The 21,121-nt window shown below is 47.8% G+C and overlaps 1 protein-coding gene across 2 annotated transcripts; it reads right to left on the bottom strand.

The window, feature by feature from the left end:
- Positions 1–375: 375 nt before the first annotated feature.
- DISP2 (dispatched RND transporter family member 2) lies at positions 376–20,494 on the bottom strand. 2 transcript variants are annotated; one of them, XM_074918056.1, is made up of 8 exons: positions 20,418–20,494; positions 12,370–12,816; positions 10,179–10,208; positions 7,961–8,084; positions 6,984–7,099; positions 6,382–6,500; positions 5,343–5,440; positions 376–4,738 (listed from the first exon to the last, which is right to left on the bottom strand). In XM_074918056.1, the coding sequence occupies exons 1-8, from the start codon at positions 20,486–20,488 to the stop codon at positions 1,319–1,321; spliced, it is 4,425 nt and encodes a 1,474-aa protein (XP_074774157.1). In that variant the 5' UTR covers positions 20,489–20,494; the 3' UTR covers positions 376–1,318. The 2 variants fall into 2 exon arrangements, with proteins under 2 accessions (XP_074774157.1, XP_074774158.1); XM_074918057.1 differs by lacking the exon at positions 20,418–20,494 and adding an exon at positions 18,131–18,211.
- Positions 20,495–21,121: the final 627 nt, after the last annotated feature.

Here is a 21,121-nt window from a genome sequence, read left to right as displayed (position 1 = left end):
TCAAGCAGTGTTGCTCACAGCCCAGGGCAGCTCTGCTTGCCAAAACACCCTCCTGAGCACCCAGTAGGAGAACTGCACTATGGCAACACAAACCTGAAATATGTGGTACATTTAAAGTGGTGTTACCGGCTTTAAAAGAGCGTATTGCTAACTGACATCGGGCAGTTGTGGCCTGTCTCCCACAGAACAGAGAAAACAATTTGTGGGTGTCAGAAGGAGCGAATCTTTTTAAGATGTATACTGTCCTTTTGCTGGTTATATTGGAAAATATATTAGGCACTTAAAAGATGAAGAAAACGAACCACAGTGTTCTCGGTGAAAATGAAACCACTCAGATTTAGGAAAGTTTGTCATAAGCATTTATTTTACGTCAACTTGTATCGAGAATGTTTTCTCTTTTTCAACAGATAAAGGCAAGGAAATGTTTGTTTTCTTGTTTGTTTCTGGTAGAGGAAAAAAGATGTAAAATTCAAGATTTACCAGATATGCAAATTTTAAAAAGTTACATGTTTATGGCGAATGCCTTGAGAGGAAACAGCTATGAAGATGACACACAAAGCACCCGAGTCACTGAGGGGATGAGGACACTTTTCTCAGAGGGGAAATCTCACACTGAAAATCTTTGGCAGTACTAGAATTTCTTCTGATAAAACAAATGGAAATTGTTACTGAAAACAGATTGGGCTGGATTCTGCAGCCTCCTTCCTCCATGATCATTAAGAGACCGTATCAACTCAGAAGTCTCAATGAGATTTTTATAATATCTGAACTCTTTTGATGAGATCTGTGAACCTGGACTTCACATAAAAGCAGTTTCTGATTCAGTAGAAAATGCAAGACTTTCTTTTTCTATTAACAATACTCTCTTCACTTGATATCTAGATTTTCAGAAGTTGCGGGTTCAGGTTTTGGATATTTTTACTTTTTTTTTAATGAGCTCTCTTTCTCCATTGTTAAATATCTGTGCAGATTCACGTTGTTATTTCTCTCCTATGTGACCTTGATAAGAAAACAAAATCTAATCACCTTGTAAGAAATGACAAAACAGGTTTCCTTGATAAGTTTTGTGGTACAGCTGTGAATATGGCACCAGACACTGGAAGGTCAAAGGGCTTGTACGCCATCAAGATTGATCTTGCATCCTCTCACTAGTATCAGATTTGCTGGTTCTGTGGAAACACAGGTGTTTGCACAGCTGAAATACTAAGAAATAGTCTCAGCTCTAGGAGAGGTGGGAGGAAAAAATTGATATTTACAGTTCCAAGGAGGTTTCGCTTTCCCCTTTCACTAGCAGTGCAGTTTTGTTTTCTGCAAGGTTTCAACTGTTGTAAGCAGAACTTTGTGCGCTAGATCGTTTGATCCAAACATCAGGCATGTCTGGTTGGCTGTTTGGTAGCACAACTGGATCTTCGCTCCCTAATCCAAATCGATTTTTCCATGAAGAGCTGTTCTGCTGCGATGCTGCTGGAGAGATATCAAAGACAGTCTCCCTCAGGTCCAGCCGCAGGGTATCTCTCTTCCCATTCAAGTAACCTCTCTCTGTTTGACTGTACGAATCAGACAGCTCTAAGACATCAGGACAAGAACTGGCTGATTCAGCAAGCTTTAGGCCTTGCTCAAAATCACTAATCGACGTCTCACTGGAAATGTTGAGCATGTCAAAAGAGCTGCCAAGAGAACAAAGGCATCTGTGAATTTTGTAGATGTCAGCGGCAGGGAGATGGCTGTTGTCTGAGGTATAATCTGACTGCTGCTGGACAGTGTCACTAGAGCACTGTGATTTATTGAGCTGCCCTTCTTCTTTCATGCCAGCCGGCTGGATATGGTCCAGTCCAGACCCATCCCAAGCTTTCAGACCATACTTTCGACATTGACAATCTCGGCAGAGTCTCTCCTTGTGGATTTCTTCTTCTGAGCTGCTGTGCTTGTAAGGAGAGGAAGTTTGCAAGGCAGGACACTGGCACAGGCCAACCTGCTGGTCTCCAAGGGTCTCTTGCAGGTTCTGTCTCTCCCTTTCAAGGGAGGGGTGCATTCCCATTCTGGGGCATCTGTTGTCTTCCACTTGCGTGTCTTCAGAGAGCACTGACGGCCGGTTGGACAGCTTGCTTGTGGAAGTGCTGTTGTCAAAGCTGTCGCTCAGTTTTCTGGACAAGGGCTGGAGCTCGTATTGCTCATTTGCAGTGTTGGACTCCTGGACCTTCCGCAGCCGGTTTTGCTTCTCGCTCCCCCCACAGGCAAAGCTTCCGTTCAGCCCGGAGTCATCATAGTAGTCTTTCATGGTGTGGGCACAAGGCCAGAGGATCTGCCCACAGTTCTTCTCTGGGCCAAAGAAGCAGCACAGCGACTGGAAGAAGAAGCTGGCAAACCCACAGCTGATGCACTTGATCATCATGATGAATATCCCCAACTTCCTATACGCCAGGACTGTTGCAGGCAACATAATGACCCCTGCAGAGAAGAGAGCAGAAGCTGCCATGGCCGTGGCACAGCTCATCTGCTTCAGGGAAAAGGCCACTCGGCTCAGGCGGTCAGAGTGGGGGCACAGATGATAGGAGATGCAGTAGTTGACGGTAAAGTCAACAGAGAGACCTACTGCAGCTGAAATGAAGAGAGACTCCACTGCATTGAGCTGCCACTCCAAGAGGACCAAAAGGCCAATGGTTACCAGGACAGTGCCCGCGATGGCAGTAACAGAGAAAACGCTAAGGAGAACATTCCATGTAGTGAGCAGCAGCACCACAAAGGAAACGGCTATGGAGAGACCCATGACCACCATCGTTTCTGTGCTGAGACTGTGCTGGAGGTTGTATAGCTCTAGTTTACTCGTAAACCATCCATTCTGAAGCCCCATGGGGGCAGTTTTCATCTCCTCTGTTACCCAGAGGTTGATTTCCTCATAGAATTGTTTGGCTTTGCTGTAGTTGAAGCTATAGTGATAAATAGTCTGAAACTGCAGAACTAAGGCAGCGAGATTTCCCTCCCCATCAAACCTGAGGCCCAGATCATATGTTTCTGCCCCTTCCCTGCCCTGTTCCAGCAGCATCATTTTGATGCAGTGTAGGAAGACTTCGCTTCCGTAAGGGAAAGAGAACTGGTTACAGCAAAGGTTGAAGCTGTGGTCTCGCTGGGAGCACTGGCGACTGTCCATCCACCTGAGGAACTCCTCCATGAAGCACACAGTAGACTTCTGCTCTGCGTCAGGGTAATAGAAAGTTTTGTTCTTCACTTTTTGGCAGAATTCGAGGAGCCACTTCTGGGCATCAGGGTTTTGGATTGTGAAGGTGACGTCTGTCACTAGGGTGCCATTGCTTTTTGGGTTGAAATGGTCCCCATTATCCACAGGCAGAATGCCCCAGACTATTGTGACAGGCATGCGCTGCCCTTCTCCATGCTCCAGCCTCTCAAACATGAACTGGTGGCAGTACTCGGAATCGTACCTCTCAAAGGGGTGGCTCAGTCTAAACACCTGGACAGACGACGTCTCGAGAGTTGGGAGTTTGAGTTTGGGGTTGGAACAGGAAATGTAGGCACCTCCTATTGCTAAGGCAGCAAACCAGCAGATCCAGATGTACCGAAACTTGATGACCCCACACGGCAGAAGCTTTTCAAATAGCAGCTTGGAGGTTTCAGATAGCGTGTTCTGGAGACCCCTGAGAATGTAGTGGAGGGAGAGAGAGACTCTCTTATGGCCGGTGTTGTTCCAGTAGTCTTCTGGCTTGTAAATGCACGTTGTTGCTATGTAGCGCTCATACAGCACAGCCGAAGAAGGAAGCCAAGTCATCATGAACACCAGATTCACCAGCACGGAGGTGCCCATGTAAACAGCGAAGCAGCGGATGGCTATTATATTGCTAATGTAGCTGGCATAGAAGGCCGCACCCGTTGTGAAGCAAGATGCCAGCATGAGATACGCAAAATGGTGCATGGTTTGACTCACCCACTGAGAAAGCCCAGCGGAAGGGTTCTGGCTCTTGCTGAGGTTCCAGAGGTCGAAGAAGACAAAGGTGTGGTTGGCACAGAGGCTGCTGAGAATGACGACTGCTGTCAGGTTTACAAAAGGGAAATAGGTGAATCTGAAGGCCACCTTGTACAAGAAGTAGGAGATCATTAAAGAACTGACAACAGCGAGCAGGACCATCAAGGTAATAAAGACTGAGCGTAAATAAAAAGAAATGCTTAGAAAAATAGCTAATATTGCCAGGACTGGATACTTAGTATCCAGTAAAAGGTAGTGCTGGAATAGTTTCTGCTTAAGGCCCAGGTCCATTCCAGTGATAGATGTATAGTTATCAAACAGATCCCAGGATTCAAGATTGTCTAAGTAGATCCCCATCATAGATGCACCTTTCCTTGTAGGCAAAAAGAGCAGGCTGTATTTGAGAGATGGCACCTGGTACTCCATTGTCTGGGGACTAAGAAAGTCTCTGTCGACCAAGAAGTGAAGAAGCTGGTAAATGGCATTGAAACGGGTGCATTTTTCTGGGACTTGGGCACACTGAGAGTGTTTCTGTCGTACGGTCTCAGGACCTATGCAAGATGGAGTGAGGGTACCTTTGTGGTAGTCTGGAGCACAGGCGCGAAGGAGAGCCAGGGTGTGGGAGATGTCTCCTTGGGTTATCTCCAGACACGAGGACCTGTTGTACAGCACAGCAATGTAGTTCCCCAGAGACCAGCTTGGGCAGCATTCGTTGGCTTCAGTACGTTGGCAGAGGTCTCTAAAATGAACATGTGAGCGTATCTGAAAAACACGAGGGAGCATCATGTCACACCCTCTCACAGCCCCACAGTGTTCCTTGCTCCCTGCAGTAATGCTTCCTCCAGGTGTACCAGCCATGGCTCGCCATCCTCCCCTTGACAAACTGTAAATGCTAAAGCTATGGAAATGTGCTAGCCTTTTGCAAAAATGAAACCCTCTCCATTATTTATAACCTCTGATTTGAAAGCTTAGATCCTATGGCAAACACAGCTAATCCAATTAAACTTCCCGCTTGCAAAACTTGCTGTCACAGTCTCCAAGATGACAGCTCCATTTCAGTAATTAAGTTCTGCTGCCCAAAATTCTCAGCAGCTTCTGATGGACACCTTTGGCTTCTGGACCAAGCTCTTGCTCAGTGTCCCTTTATTCTTGTTTAATGGCAGCTGCTACTGTGCAGCTGGACTTCAGCGACAGGTGGAATCATCCGCGTATTGCTAAGTAGGTAAAATGCTTTGGAGTCCTCTAGACTGAAACCTGTTCTGTAGCTTATGTTACTTTTGTCTGGCTTCCTTTCAACTAGAGATTAAAGATTAGGGCAGCCAGAAAAGAGACACTGTGTATATATGTTCTTCCTGACATGACTAACCTTGTCTTGTTCAATTTGACACATGGACTGAATAGCTTGCAAGTTCCATAAGCTCCCAGCAGTTGTGGACATAAATACCAGCTGGGAATAGCTCTTTTCTGAAATAAAGAAGAAGAAAAGAATATTAAAGGATTAGGTAATGAAGGTGAATCAGCAGAACTGTTTGGAGTAGACTCTGTTCAAAGAAAAAAAAAAATCACTGTCTGTATGACTGCTACAGAGGACTCCCCAAAGGGAGGCAGGTCACAAAGGCAGTGGCTTGTAGTGAGTGGTAGCATCTGCCTTGTGTGATCTGTCCTCTGCTCCTCGCCCATCTGTCAGCAGCAGGAGAGCCGCGCTGGGGCATTTCCAAACCGCGCTCTCTGTGCTGTCAGCAGGATGTAACGACTGCTGGCATCTGGGTCTGCACCCCCATTACAAGCAAGCAGCTCAGGTTCAGCCAGGAGCTGCCAGGGACCTGCGGGTTTGGTGTTTGACGGGTTTCAGAGGTGGAATAGAGGCAGAGAAGAGAGTAGATGTATCTGCATGCTGTTCTTCTTTCTTCTACTTCATAGTGCCTATTTGGGGACAAATTTTGGGCGTCTTGGAGTTTTCTGCTTTTCTTTCCAGTTTTTATGCCATTTGCAACTTTCAAGAAGAAAAGAAACAGAGAGGGAGTGGGAACAAAGAGGGAGTGGGGCATACACTATTTTCTCAGTATTCACTTTTTATATGGGTAAATGGTGAAAACATTAGTCATTTACTGGTACTTTTAAGGTATATTTCTAAAGGGAGAAAAAAGAAGTATGGCAAAAAGTTAAGAAGGAGAAGCAACTCTTCTCCTGAATTTCAGAACAAGCCTTTTCTAACCGCCCGGTTTTGAAGTGCTGGAAGGCCCGTATGTGAAAGGTGGCTGAGCTGTCATGGGGTGGTGTCATACACACTGCTTGCTCAGAGCACTTGCGGAACATTTCCCTGTCTCCTAAACCACTCTGGCAGTTCTGTCTGCTCTTGAGTTCTGTGTGTGTAATACTTACTACCCTGTCAAGATTTCACTCACCTGGGGGACCGCAAAAGAAACCATCCGCTCCATAGATCTGTTCCACCATTCTCCGTGTCCTCACTTCTTGTTCTCCCTGAGCAGCCTTATGTCCTCTGCTAATGCCAATGTCATCGTAGCTAGCAAGAGAGCAGATTAGTGTTGGAACTAGAGAGCACCTGCTTCTGAATTCCGTTCCCTGACAAGGCTGTGGTGCCACACATAACACTAACTGCAGCAGTAAGAGTCTTGAAAGAGCATTGCTTGGGTGGGAGCTTTTCAATATCGGGTGATTCTGGATTCTGTGACTGTCCCCCTTTACAGGGATCCTTGTGACACTGAGTGAGAACCTTCATCCCCTTGTGCAGACTTGCTGAGTCATCTCTGCAGCCTCTTAAAGGTAAACAATGAAGTAAATGCTTGAAGAGTTTAGAGCCTAGTTGCTGGTTTCCAGAATCGGGACCCCAAGTCCATTGCAGGCAAACAAACTTTAAACTCTGCAGTGCCTTGGTCGCTCTTAAGCGTAGCTTATATGTTGTAATTCACATAGATATGTTGGAACATTGAATCTGTAATTTGACAGCCAACATCTTCCCCAAACCCCCCAAACCAAACTCACATACCTTTTCTTCTCGGCATAGGGAGAAAGGGAAAAGGTCTTCTTGTAGCCTGTATGGCTCTCTACATTCCTCCACACAACGAGCTTTCTGCCAATGTCAGTATCTCGTGGCTCGAAACCCTGCATCCAAGCAAAAAGGCTTTGTCATCAGCTTGCATTTTAGTTTAGCTTAGCTTTCCTTAATCCTCCTTCTAGGCACAGAGACTGTATGAGATTATTACTGCATCTTGGAGAGAATCACAAATCAAATTTTCCCTGGAAATACTGCATCCCGGAGCTGACAGAAAAAAGGATTTCTCCTTTCCTTTCTGGGCAAAGATAGCTACTATTCTTTCTCCCTGATCTCATAAGACTCTTCTCATCCTCTTCAAGTACAATAGCCACTTACAGAGATGGGAGTAATTCTCCTCTTCCTGGACAAACTCTTGTCTATTCTTATTTTCTCAGGATTATTCCATTAATGAGTGACAGGGATGATTTTAGGAAACACGGGATCCTGCATGGAAAACAGGGCCCTGTGGAGCAGTACTCCGAACGGGGCAGCCTCTCCCTTTCAAGAGCCTCACACACGGGCTGTAGGAGCCAAAGCCAGGTCCTCCATCCAATCTCCGCCCGGCCTAGCCAGTCCTTCTGGGCAACCCTGGCCTTCCAGCAGCAGGAAGGCAACAGAATGACAACCTAGGTTTGTGCTAGCAGTGTCTCCACTACAGTGTGAGGGCACTGGGGCAAGTCCCCACCATTGCTGAGAGATGGGCTGGTGGCTGTCAGGGTATGGGTTAAGGACAGCAGATCTCTGATAAACTTGGTCATTTTTTCTAGTGGCTTTACTGTCCTCCTTGATTTACTGCTCTGCCTCCCTGCCTCTACCTGTAGAGAAGGGAGGAAGTAAAGGCTCATTTTATATGACAGAAAGAATATATCACTGGTTGGCCTGTGGATTTTCCTCACACTCACATTGACATAGTGTCTGTATGGACTTACCATTAAGGGTTCTGAGAAGTCAGGCAAATTTCCAACAAGCAGGCCAGCTACAGTGCAAATCACCGCCATCACTGAGCACAGCACCAGGACAGCTATAGGCCACTCCGCAATCAATTGAGAGTAACTGGAATCAACAGGGGAAGAAAAAATGCAGCTGTTAAGGCATTTCTGCTATTAGCACGAAACCTGCTGTTGAACCAATGCAGTGTTAGTATAAGGAAGTAAAAGAATTAAGGCTTTCTGGTTTGAGCATTTATTTATTGAAGAGCTTAGAGGCTCTAGTACAGCTATTAATGAACATATTATACCTCCAACTGGATGTTTGCAGGCAATTCTAATTAACTCGGGTAATTACATTTTGCCTCCTTATATTTTCCTGCTTTTTCAATCAGAAATAATAAAACCCAGACTCCTGTGTCCTAGGGCAAAATGAAGCTTTAAATATTTAACTTAAAAGATTGCATTTAAAAAGAGCTTCTTTCTTTTTCTAAGCTAGTAGCTGCCTAATAGTCTGGCCTGCAGATTCTCAACCTGTAGACCCTGGGAAGTCTCTGGGCTATTATGAAGGGTCCCCTAAAGATAATCATAGCAAGTCCGTTGTCCTTGGTCTAAATTCAGTCACTGTGTAGCTTGCCTTACTGCTGGGAACTGTATGGACATCTGCGCAGCAGAAAGGGATGGAAATCACCGAGGTGCTGTGTAACCGATGCCAGGATTGCCAGCGGCATTCTGGAGTGGACAAGTGGCTTCTGCATCCACAGGAGGAGTGAATCTCCCCCTGACACCAGCCTCAAATCAAACACTGAGCCTGCGAGCAGAGCCTCGCAGTGCAGCAGGGCAAGTCTCCTTCAGGGTCTGGAGAACTCCTGCAAGCCCATGGGACAGCGCTGTGCTTGGAATACATATCAGCATGGTACGGTGCCACACACAGTTTTAATGCCATTTCTATACAAAGAAAACCCTTCTCAGAGAAGCAGCTTACTCCGTCCAAAAGTATTTTTGCCCTGTTCTTAAAAGCTGATCTAAAATTTTCCATCCAAGCTCTATTTTTCTTCTGGGACAAACTGTGTCTCCTATAGGATGATCTATCAAAGTTACTATCCCACAGTTTTTACCAATGCAGGTTTTACTGCCTCAAGATTTGTGTCTTCCTCTAAAATATCTGTTAAGAGATAAGATACCAAAATGGGTTCCTGGTTCTAGGTATTTCTTCTGTATTCTGATGTGTTTCTGAAGTATTAAGAAATCCTTTGTTCAAAAAGAGTAGACAAATATTTGAGCTTCACGGGGAAGTGAAATATTTATGAACTTTAAAGCTGCTGTGCCAGTGCATATCAGCCCTGAGGTGTAACGTTCCTGCTTGCCTGCTCTTTTGCTCCTCTTGCCTCCAACTTCACTGAGTCAAATAATGCAGCTATTTCTCCTAATTAGAAATCCTCCCAAGCCCTTCAAACAGCTTTTCACATGACTTTTGGTCAGGCCTGGTATTTTTTTCAATTTAAGACTGCCTTATCAAGTTTGTTTTCATAGTTGAAGGCTTTGCTATGAAAATGAACAAAAATTGCCCTTTACACATTAGCATACCTAATTTATGGAGGCTGTTTTGGGTGATCCCATGTCCAGTTACCAGAAAGAAAAAAAAAAAAGGAAAAAAAAGAATCAGCTGCAGTATGTGATGATGGAAGATGCTTACCTAAACCTCCAGAAAAAATAGTTTAAAATAATCAGCTTCTAAACAGAGGTTGAAAGCAATCAAATTATTTTAGTTTTGAGAAATGTGTTAAGAACCCTCTGTCTTTTGAAAAGGTGAACTTGTTTCATGGATGAGCTATCCTCCTGCTTGCTCATCTGATAGGCCAAGCTGGATTAATCTTATATATATACACAGACATATACACACATACACATACACACACATACATATAGGTTTATTATATATATAAAAAGCTATTGTATGGACTAGAGCCAGGCACCTGCCCCAAGAACAGCTATCAGGACAGTGCTGCTATTCATTAATGCAGGTTAAATTGATCTCACAAGCAAATTGAGGTTTTCCCAGGTGGATGGGAAGCCCTGAGCAGTGGGCGCTGACCTTGCCTCTGAAGCTGGGCCTGCCAGGGTGTCAGCAGCAGCAGCACTCTGCATTTCCTAACAGCAGGGTAGGAGAGCAACGATAATAGGGTCGAAGGACAGGAAGGTTTTGATATGAAAAACATACCTTTTTGGCATCCTGAAAGCTTTATCATGTCTGCAGACAGAGGAAAAAAAAAAAAGAAAAGATGTGTTTATTTATTATCTTCCTAGAAAGCACAGTGCAGGGCTGCTAATGAGTGAGGTAACCCTTCCAGGGGTTCGAGAGCACCAGGCTGAGCCACTGCTGGAAGAGTCTGGCACTGCATAGATTCGTTTAATGACTAACAGAGCCTGTTCCTCTCCCGTTGCATTGGAACCAAACAGGATGGGAAGATGTAGTCACTCCTCATTTTTGCCCGTCTAAGGAAACCCCATAGAAAGTAACAGACATTAGCACTGTAATCGCATAGAAATCACACTGCAACTCTTATCCATGAAAATCTAGCTGCTGAAGTGCTTTCCTACTAAATTTTTTAATTGTTTCTTGACAAAAACATACCTCTATATTAAATTTCACGAGCTGGGCTAGCAATGCCTATAGATAGTTTTATTTCCTGTTTATCTCAGGAAGGATTTTCCCAAGAGGTGTGTCTCACTTGTCTCCTGGGCCCTTCCAAAGACAGCGCTTGTCCAGTCTAGAGGTGCAGAAGGCCAGTGGAGCTGCTCAAAACATTTTGCCAGGATTTCCTTCCCAGAGGAGTGTTTGTCAGTCCTACTTGTAGGGCTCTGAGGGACGAATTAAAGGAGCTTTTCCTTCTCCAGGGGATCCAAGGTTACATTTGTTACTGAGTCTCTCAGGGCAAGAAGAGCTGCACCTCAGTGGGTTACTGTGTTGGAGGGACCTTTCATTCTGCTCTCCCGCTGAAATGGCCCCTTGAAGTATGTGATGAAATATGTGGCAGCTCATCCCTCCTGGCAGGTTGTTATGAATGGAAGAAATGAAAAAGCAACGGAGGAGAGCTCCCCGTGGAAGAGTCACTCTCAGGGGCACATGTAATAAATCATACTGTGTTTTCCTCATCACACTAACACTTGGTAGATTTGGGAGGGAGAGGAGCAAAGAAAAATCCTCACCAGATTATTAGAGTGGTCTTTTTCTGGCAGCACACTGTCCATCCTGTGCTAATTCTCTCACAATAGCTTCTCAAGCAGATTTGTTTGGATTAAAATCCCCATTCTAGCATTATTATGTTATCGCTTTTCTGTCTGCTAGTGCTGCATGTTCTGCCAGGGATTTGCAATCCAGCTGCGTTTCCTACTTAAATAACCTGTTACAGAGAACATCGTTGACAATTTTGTTGATAGCGTATGAGCTAAAAATGATCCAGGCTCCACTCCTCTCACTGCAATTGCTCTACACTGCAAACAGAAGCAAATTAAATCCTCTGTTGATGGCTAGAAAATGAGACCATAAAGGGCTTTTGTGCCTAACCCTGCACGGCTGCGCAAAGGCAAGGAAGGAATCCTGTGCCAGCTTTCTCAGACTTTGGTGGCCACTGCGCTGGTAGCACAGGGATCATGGTCTTCAGTGCCAAAAGTGGACTCCAGACGGCACAGGCAGAGAGGAAGGATGATGCTGGCTGGAGGGAGCAGAGGTTGGAGCTCTGGCTGTTGGGGACATCCGTCCTGTACATGTCCTTACAGCGCTGCCCAAGAAACATCCACCACCCAGGCAAGTCACTGTGGGGCTCTGCACACAAATGGAGTTTGCCCAATTCTGCCATGGACAGAATTTACACCCTCGTGGCTGCCCAACTTGGAGAACCAAATAATCTTCCCCACTTTCATATTTCTCACTGCTCAGCTGTAACTGGTGCTTACCATCTGCTGCCTTTCCCTTCCAGTGGCAGGGGCAAAAAAATAAATTAACTCTGCTCTTATCACTGAGAAACTCTGCCAGCTGGATGTCTTGCTGTGCAAAAGGAGAAAAATACAAAGATCACAGAAGGTGGGCATAGTCAGGGCTGCATGATCTAGGTGCAGCCAAGTGACCTTGGCTTTGTCCAGTGAGTCACCTTGAGAAGCAAATCCTGCCTCTCCCTGGTGTGGGAATGGCAGCTCTCGGGAACAGCAGCTCTCCGTACACTTTCCACAGAGATGGAGAGAGCGGACTGGATCCCTCTGTACATTTTGGGGCAGCTGCTGTCACAAACTGAAGAGCAAGCCCAGGTTTCATGCATCCCCACCCAGGCCCTTCTCATCCCTCCCACTTCCCACCACAACGTTCAGGAGGTGCTTTTTGGAAGCCCCTGAGCTTCTCTCTGTGTGTCTCTCACCTGACTGTTACAATGTGATGCTGCACTGGCCGTCGCTGCCCAGGGGACCACTGTTTCCAGGAGGTTTCTGAGGCCTCGTGGTGGGAAGCTGGTGCAGGATCCCCGCTGGAAAGGTGGGAACACAACATGGGCCTCTCGCCGTGCCCAGGGAGCGGGGGCAGGCTGTAGCTGCCTCGGGCCTTCTGCTGGGTGCTGGGGTAGTAGAGGTGATGCTGCTGCGAGTCCTGGGAGCTCGATGGCACCTGGCCATTGGACTGCGTGGAGACTGGCCCGAGCGTGTGGCTGGAGGAGGGCAGGCGGTCTCCCCCCAACCTGGGGGATGCAGGAATGGGGCAGTGATGAACCGGGCAGATTCTTTCCCAGGAAGTGCCACTGTAGCTGGGCTCAGTATTCCCGATCTCTGGCATGGCGAGACAGGTCTGGCAAGGTCCTGCATTTTGTTTTTCTCTGTAAGAGAAAAAAGGGTATGGTGAAACCCTTCCCTGTTAAAACAGCAGGGCGGTAGAAAGGCTACGCAGGGGAATTGCATCCTGGAAACGGGAGACTCTCACAGGCCTCCCACGTAACACAAGATGTAAAACCTCACCCGTTATTTGCTGTACCGACAGCCAGTCTCCAGGCTGAGCTGGATTATACTTTTTATAAAGATATTCATGACTCATTCAAGGATTCCAACTGATGGAGAATCCATCACATTTTGTATGTGTTGCTCTAAAATTTTGAAAAATTGGGTTAACATCCCCTCAAACAATTCTCCAAGATATTTCACTGTGGAGGGAGCAGAACACACTGGCTGGTGATAATGGCGGGGTCCTAATGCAGGACCACAGAGTGACTACAGAGATCCAGGGAAACAGAAACCAGACGAGACTGCATGTGAAGAAGACACTCAATCATCAGCTCTTCTTGGGAAGATGAATTTGTTTGATTGCTCTGCAGAAGGACTGGCGCTGCTCCACGTTGTGAGAGGGGGAGAGTGAATCCTCCCTGGCACTAAAAAACCTGAACAGTGAACCTGATGGCCGTGACGGTGTGAAAGGGGCTTCAGCCCCCAGCCTGGCACATGCCCTCATGGCTCCACATCCTGCAGACTCTCCACTGGGCTCTTCAGGAACATCTTAGACATGCCCCTCCCAAGGATGACAGCAACAGATATTAATGGTCTTGGTATTAGGAAGGAGATGGACTAGGATGTCTCAGGATCTTTTGAAGCTTGACTTTCCTCTGACTGCTCAATTTACTCAGACAAAACATTTGCAGGCTTCAGTTCCCAAGCAATGAGGTCTCTGCAGGACATGCTTTCTTCTCTCCAGGGAATTTAAAAAAATATTTCATCCCTACAGTTCTTGATTGATGGAGCCTGAGAGATTTTGCTAGCTCAGAGAAGGTCTGAATAATACATTGAGGGACTGCTTAGCCTGTGTGACACCAAAAACCCCTTCACACATGATAGACTGAGGTCACACTGACCCCAGAAACGCCTCAGGAATTGCTGTCTCAAGAGATGCAGCTGGCCAAGGTGTGCAGGAGGTTCAGCAGCACCCTGCAACCTGGAGCTCAAAAAGAAAGTGCAGTAGAGAAACAGCAATAGTGTCTGAGCCTTGTTCAGAGCACGTGCTGTGGTGTCTACAGCTGACTTATGTGTCTTGCCCTAGTGTCTGGCATCAAGGACTAGGGATGATGAATGAATTGGGCCAGCAAGAATCACAAAGTGTCTCAAGTCATCAAAGAATTATGAGTGCTGGAGCAAGACTAGAGTAAGATGAACTTTAGCCTCAGGCACCTGATGTGATGTGGGAAAAAATGAAGGCAGAGTCCCTCTTATTTCTTTTCAGACAGCCACAGAAAAAGACAGAATTTTATCAATTATGAGTCTCTGCAATTGCACCCAATGGCATGATAATATCAATGCCAAGACGGATTTGAAGAATACTGTTAGCTCAGTATTGCTTGAAAATTGGTATTTTTTCCAGAAGGAAGGGACATACTGGCCTTGGCAGCTTGTGCTCTGTACTTTCCGACATCAATTGAGTTTATCAATACTGAGAAATTGTATTCCGTGATTGTACAAAATGGGCTTATTTCATTAAAATTGTTACAACAGAGTAAGTACAGTGGTAGCTGTAGTGGAGACTCATGGCACAGACATCACGCTCAGCTTTACTTGCACAGTGTACCAGTCCAGGGACTAGTATCAACGAAGTCTCAACTGATTAGACACCACCCAGAGGTAATTTGAGTTTTTGAGCCAGAAGACAGCTGCAGCACAGTTACAGACACAGATTGCGTGTTCGTGGACCCTCATTACAATGACACTGACTTCACAAGCAATAACTGACATTCAAACACAGATTTTCTGAAGCTCTGGCAGGAGGGGGGAACTACATGGGGGATTTTACTTTGGGCTGTCAAATTCCTTTGCTGAATGTTTTTTGGTAGTGGCAGAGGAAGGAGAGAAGAAATGGCAAAATGATATTAAAATAGTTGGCCAACACGAGTGTATGTTAAGTGAGCTGCCTTAGAAGAGGCTGTACACCCAAAAAGAGCAACATCAGACAAAATCTGTGAGACCATTAACGTTTCCTGTGACAACAGATACACAGAGTGACTGAAAGAAGTCAAAGTTTGCACTGGAGCGGATGCCAGCAATGCAGCAGGCAGATGCATGCACACCTCACTGAGATAAGACAGACTGATGGTCCCCAGCAGGTCCAGTGCTCGGTTGTCTCTGCTCCATGGCCCTGAGTGCTGGTAAGACTCAAGCTAGTTCAAGGTAGCGAGAGGGAGAAGCAGGAACTCCTGGGCAGACTGTGACAATGACATCCCATTCACCCAATAATTTGTCAGAAGAAATAATACCAGCCGCGTTGCGTGAAGTCCTTGCTGTCCTGTCACAGGTGGATTAGTGGCAGGATTACCCAGGGTTTCAAGTGCGTGATTTGTGTTATAGCTCTGTATAAAGGTACTTTACAACAGAAGACTACAGATTTGTCACTGGTGTATACGAACGCAATACATGAGGTTATAAATCAAATGCCAGTGGAGCTGTTCAGATGTAATCGAAGGTCCTGTCGGGAGCTGTGACAGCCTCATCAGAGTCAGCCCTGCACTGGGAGGGGATCATGCTCAGCTGTACTGGTGCAGCACAGGGCAGCTGCACTGCAGACAGACAAAGGAAAGATTATCGTCTGTGGTAGTCAACATATAAAATGGCATCTTTAATTAGCCGTTGCCCATCTCTACTAATTGTAGACCCAGCCTGACTGGGAGATGCTAACCACCACATCCCCTACGGCTCTGGTGAGCTGCGGGGGCAGAGTTGGTTTGAGAGAGTGGGGCCTGGCGAGTCCCTCGATCCCCTCTCTCCAGCCCAAAGTGTAACTCCTCTCACTCTCCCCAGGTGTCCAGAGACTCAAGTGCAGGTGCATCTTATTTGGGGTTTGTAGTTTTGTACTAGTAGTCCTGGGCCAGGGAATTTTCATCAGAGAGCTGGGACTGTGGTGGTGTTATGCTTTGGCAAGGTTTTCTGACTCCCTTTTTGATGCTTCTAAATTACCATTTTCTCTCTGCCTTGATCCTGTTGTTTTTCCTAATTTTTGTACACTTTAAATAGGTGATGCTTTTCTATTCCTTATGTCCAAAAATGTGCATAATAATTCACAGAGACACTGCTGCACTGAAAATTTGTGCTTTCAGTATTCCCACACCTGTACAATTTTTGTGTTCTTTTTTTTTCAAAGTAAAAAAAATCCTTTTTTGTTTAAATTCTGGATCTGCACAGGAGATGGGGACCAGAGGCTTTTCATAACTAAATTAGTCTGATGGCTGCAGCGCCACGTCTGCCTCATCTGATGGTGAATATGTGACACTGGACAGAAGAAAAAAGCTTTCACAAAAACCACTTTGCAGATGGTTAGGGAGATGCAGGAAACATGAAATGAAAAATTCCTCCTCCAAAAACCCCTCAGCTACAGAACCTCCTGGTGAGGAAAGCAGATGCCAAACTCTTGGATATTGCACATTGCCTCCAGTTTTCATGCACATACGTTAATATATTTGCTTCTAATATTTCACATGAAAGGCCATTCTCCTTGTTTACCATCTTTGCTGCAAAATACTGTCAAGTTCTGTTCTTCCCCCGCATGTTGTCTCAATCCCCTAACTCAATCCCCTGCCTGCTCAGTGACTTCATATTTTAGAATAACTTTGGCTAGTTCAATCATTCACTCACGACTCTTCTTCATTATCTCCTTTTCAGACTAAACAATTACAGTTCTGTCAGTCACCCTTGGGATATGAGTTGCCTTATGCTCGTCTCTAACTCCATGACGATGTGACCTTCGTTATCCAAAATCTCCAGGGAAACCTGGAGCTCACAAATACTGACGGGGTTGGATAATCACTGCTGGCAGTTCTGCAGAATTTGAGTCTTCACTTGCTGCACTCCCAATTAGCCGTAGTGCTGGCGGGCGTAATGTCTGATATGCTAAGGTCTGCACCAGAGATGTAGGCTGGTCCTTTGCCTGCAGCCATGTCACTGTTACTCTTCCGGGCTTGCAGGACCCTGAACTATGCTAGAAAACTGGTTGTGGAGGACTTTCTGGTCTCTGTTTACTGTCAGGCTGGAGAAGAGGTGGGCAGAGCACCGTGCTGGACTCTGCCACACTGATGCTGACAAAGACTAACATCAAGGGAAGAGAAACTTTTTTTTTTTTTTAATGTTCATTCCCAGTCTGGACTGTGTCAGATATTTGACATCTTTGGGACTGAGTGGGCAGAAATGGTCTCTCAGCCACAGGAAAGCCTACCGAGGCAGCATGGCAGCTTCCATTTCCTTCTCCAAGCTCAGCTGGAGGCAACCAAAGAGATGCTGGGAAAAGAGAGGATGAGGAGATATAGGGCAAGGGACAGAGGGGAGTTAACTGCTCCTGTGAGCCACGGCAATGAGCTGCATTTCTCACTCTCTTGCTTTCCCATCTCTTCCCTTGAGATGTTGAATGACAGTATAACAATCCAATTTATGAAACAGCCCAAGTTGCTCTGAGTGCGGCAGTGCCTTTCTGAGAGGAGTACCAGGGCATAGGCAGCCAACCTCCTGGGGGGCACACAGCAAAAGGACAGAAGCTTCTTCCCACAAGAAAACAGGCAAGATGAGGTCAGGATTTTGAAGGAGACAGCTTTCTGCTGTTCCACCTCTGCTGGGGCACAGAGCAGCGGTAGGCACTGCGGAGGCTGTAGCAAGGGCCAACTTCCTACTGTGGAGCTCAGGCAGGGCCCCGCAGAGGTGTCAGCAGGACACAGCCTCAGCTCCCCACCCCCCAGCCTGAGCACCAGAGCCCCCGCAAAGTTTCCATGCTGGAAACATGCCGTGTTGGCAGCCTGCCCCCAGCCCTTTCCCCCTTGGGATGGCTTCGCTCTGCCAGCACACAGAGCTGAGAGCGGGCAGAGGTAGTTTTGCAGGGCAGGGAAATGACAGCACATGGTCACCCCAACCACTCAATTTTTCTGGTGTGTCTCTGGTCCTGCTTCCCCCTGAGCCCTGCAGCAAGAGAGCACATGTGTCTTGAAGACAGAAAAGGGCCAAAAATATTCAGCGTTTTGAAGGAATGGTTTCTTTACTGGTGTGCCTAATTCCACCCTCATCCCCAAGACCGTTTCTACAAGCACTTCTTTTTTATTTAATAGATTATCTCACCCTTTGCATACTAAGCAGAGGATCAGGAAAGCAGCACTTTGCATATGAAAGGTGGGAAACACCTACCGGGTGAATGGAGCTGTCTGGTGCCCGAGTCAAACTACAACTTCTCCTGTTGACAGAGGAATCTCAAGGGGGAATAAAAACAAGCGAGAGAAAGGGCAAGAGTCAGTGTCTTGACTACAGCCAGAGCCCTTTCCTTTCCCTGGAAAGGTTCCTTTCCCTGGAACCTTTGTTCAGTTAGACATTAAGCACTGCAAAATTTCATTCACAAAAAAAAGAAGCTAGTTTTCTTTCCCGGTTTTTTTTTTCTTACCTCTAACAAGGTTTTGCTTGCATATCAGCTGTTCAGGTTTTCCCAAATGGAAAAAAATATAAATTCTTTCTGAACTAAAACCACGTGTTTGCTGCAGGTCAAATTCCATCTAGACTAATGGCTTGTTCTTTGAGAGCTGTAAATGACTTTTTAAGAACAGGTTTTCATAATGGGATTTAAATAGAGGTTTTCTCTTTGAGCATAGCCCCAGCAAAACAGCACCGGAGCTCTCGAGAAAAAAAGAGCTTCTTGGCTCGTGTTTTATAGGGAGATAAGAGTGCCCTTTTCCAGGGGGTAGGGGAGAGTTCACTGCGTTTCCCACTCACCTCATTTCCTAGCTCCCCTCTCTAGCTGGCAGGGAGAGACGGGCACCTCCTGAGCAATTCATAACCTCCTCAGGCTGGGTCATGTTCTCGTGCACTGAAAAATGTCTGTGTAGTTGCTGTTTGTTTTGCTTTTTTGGTCTTGCAGCAGGATAGTGCGTACCCTTGAGAAGACCTACAATCTTTTTGTTAATGAGACTCCTAAGTATGTTAAATCATCATGAAAAATTAATGAGTCTGCAAAACTCTGCTTCCCACGTAGTCTGCCAAGAAAAGTTTAGATTTATAATCCTTTCGACTGACTCGTGTGAAGAGCTGTACCTTCACCCGGGCATCTCTGGTGCTGTGGGGTGAGATACGAACAGCCAAAGGGCTCTGGGTCCTCACCCAGTCCTCAGTGCCAGGATAGCTCTGGACCCAGTCTGCTCTATTTGCTCTGGCACTGTAAAATGCGCTGGTAAAATCAGGTTTTCTAAGCCTTGTTCTGAAGAAAAAAAAAAAGAAACAAAATGAAAAGGAAGGGAAAAGCAAACACCACCTTGCTCTCCCAGTCTGAAGGAAGCCAGAAGGAAGGCAGCTTTTGCAAATGTCTGTATTTTTGTGATCCTGAGTTGAGCATTGCTGGTAGAGTGCTGGCCAGGAGCAGAGCATGGGGAGTACCGAGCTCGCCCTGTCGCGGCTCTAAGAGCCTTGCATAAAGAACCCTTTATGTATACGCATGCTCGGGAGTGAGCAAGCTATATTCTGGTGCTTTATTGCCTCAAATTTTAGTTTCTGAGTGAGCAGAATGAGCAAAATTCTAAACACACCTGGTTCAGATGGTGAATCTCTGAGGTTAACTCTGACAGGCTGCAGCGTTCATTTCCAAAGACCTGTTTGAGCAAGCAAGGATTACCCAGGCACGCAGAGCTAACGGGGCTTCGGTGACAGTTCTGACTCCATGGAACGCCCAAGGCTTAAACCAGTGCTGGGCTCTGTGACAGTCACCCCACGAGCACTGAGAGCCAGAAGCACCCCAGCCCCTGGCTGAGACCTTCCCCGTTGTCCAAAGAGAAGGGGCTGCCCCGCTGGTTGCCCAGGCGGGTGGGCATGGCTCAGCACCGCCAGCCTGGACCAGGCAGAAGTGAAACTCTTTGGCTTTCTGAAGGGGTTTGTGTGCTGTTGGCCTCGGGGTGTGCTCTGATCAAAGAATCTGAGGAGATCGGCCGATCTGTTGCCTCCTGTCTAACAAATGGTAGCGGGCTTGCGAATTTGGGGATGGCTCCTTGCCATGGCCATGGGCTTGTTGGCGTTTCCAGAAAATGACAATGACCGTGGCTGCAGGCCTGGTTTAAGACACCGGGTAAGGGAGCGTATGGCGCAGGGGAGGGGAAGAGGAGGCCTGTGGGGTTTTTCCAGAAAAAAACCCCGTTCAAGCGGGAGGAAGCCTGCTTGCTCCTAGCCTAGTGCAGCGAGCACTCTGAGCCACGCCGGCCTTCCCCGCCAGCAGCTCGCCCGCTGCGGCGGAAGGGAGAGCTGGCCCCGGGGCAGGGCAGAACCCAGCGCGGAGGCGCAGCCCGGGCATCCCCCAGCCCCCAGGGGCGGCGGCCGCACGGACCTCCCGACCCCAAACCCGAGGCGGGGCGGGGTGGGGGGGCAGCCCAGAGGATCTCCCACCCCCCCCCTCCCTTCGCCCCATCCCCGCCACCGGAGCCCCGTCCCCCGCGGTCCTTACCCGGGCGAGGCGGGGCGGCGGCCGCGGCGCGTCCCGGGGGGCGGCGGCTCCCGGCGCGGAGCCGCCTCCATGGCCGGCGGCGGGCGCTGTCCGCACCCGCGGTGCTGAACGCTCCCGGCGCGCCGCGGCGCTTGCGCGGCCGCGGAGGCGGAGGCGGGCCCGGCGCGGAGGGCCAATAGCCGCGGGGGTGGGCGCGGAGGAGCGGCCACCTGCCCCGGGGAGCGCGGAAGGGGGGCGCGGGGGGGGTGCGGGGAGAGGCGAGCCCGGGCCTCTCCGCTCCTCCCTCCCACCCCCTGCGCTGCGGGAGCCGCCGGGCACATGGTGGGGCAAAGGGGCAGGCGCTGCGCCAAGATGGGCCAAACCGCATCGCCCGGCCCCAAAATCCCCTTCCCGGCCTCACCCCGAGTAGCGCGCAGGTCCTGACGCCGGGGGGGACGGGGGGGGGAACAGCGAGGGGGGCTGCAGGTTCAAAGGGCGCACAGATCCCCTTGGGTGGCAGGTCCCTTGGCCCTGCAGAATCGTGCCCCTGCTTTGGCCCACGGTAGGAAAGCTCCCAGAAGCTCCTGGGCCACCTGGCAGGTGCAGGGCAGTGCTCTGAAGTGTGTGGGTTCACCCTCTGGACTTCAGCAGCATGCAATAAATAAGCAATTTGTTGAAATAGATGGCAGTTTGGAAACAACTGAGTTGAAAGCACAGAGAACACA

Source organism: Athene noctua, chromosome 14 (genome assembly GCF_965140245.1).
Source record: "Athene noctua chromosome 14, bAthNoc1.hap1.1, whole genome shotgun sequence".
Classification (NCBI taxonomy): domain Eukaryota; kingdom Metazoa; phylum Chordata; class Aves; order Strigiformes; family Strigidae; genus Athene; species Athene noctua.
Note: the sequence above shows the minus strand (reverse complement) of the source record. Positions and strands in the feature narration are given on the sequence as shown.

Bases quoted from the DNA above. Each gene is read 5' to 3' on its own strand.
- DISP2 (XM_074918056.1), bottom strand. From the start codon at position 20,488: ATGGAGGCGGCTCCGCGCCGGGAGCCGCCGCCCCCCGGGACGCGCCGC. The intron at 12,817-20,417 runs GTAAGGACCGCG...TTTCTCTTACAG, and splicing joins CGCCGCCCCGCCTCGCCCGG to AGAAAAACAAAATGCAGGAC. The intron at 5,441-6,381 runs GTGAGTGAAATC...TCTTTATTTCAG, and splicing joins TTTCTTTTGCGGTCCCCCAG to AAAAGAGCTATTCCCAGCTG.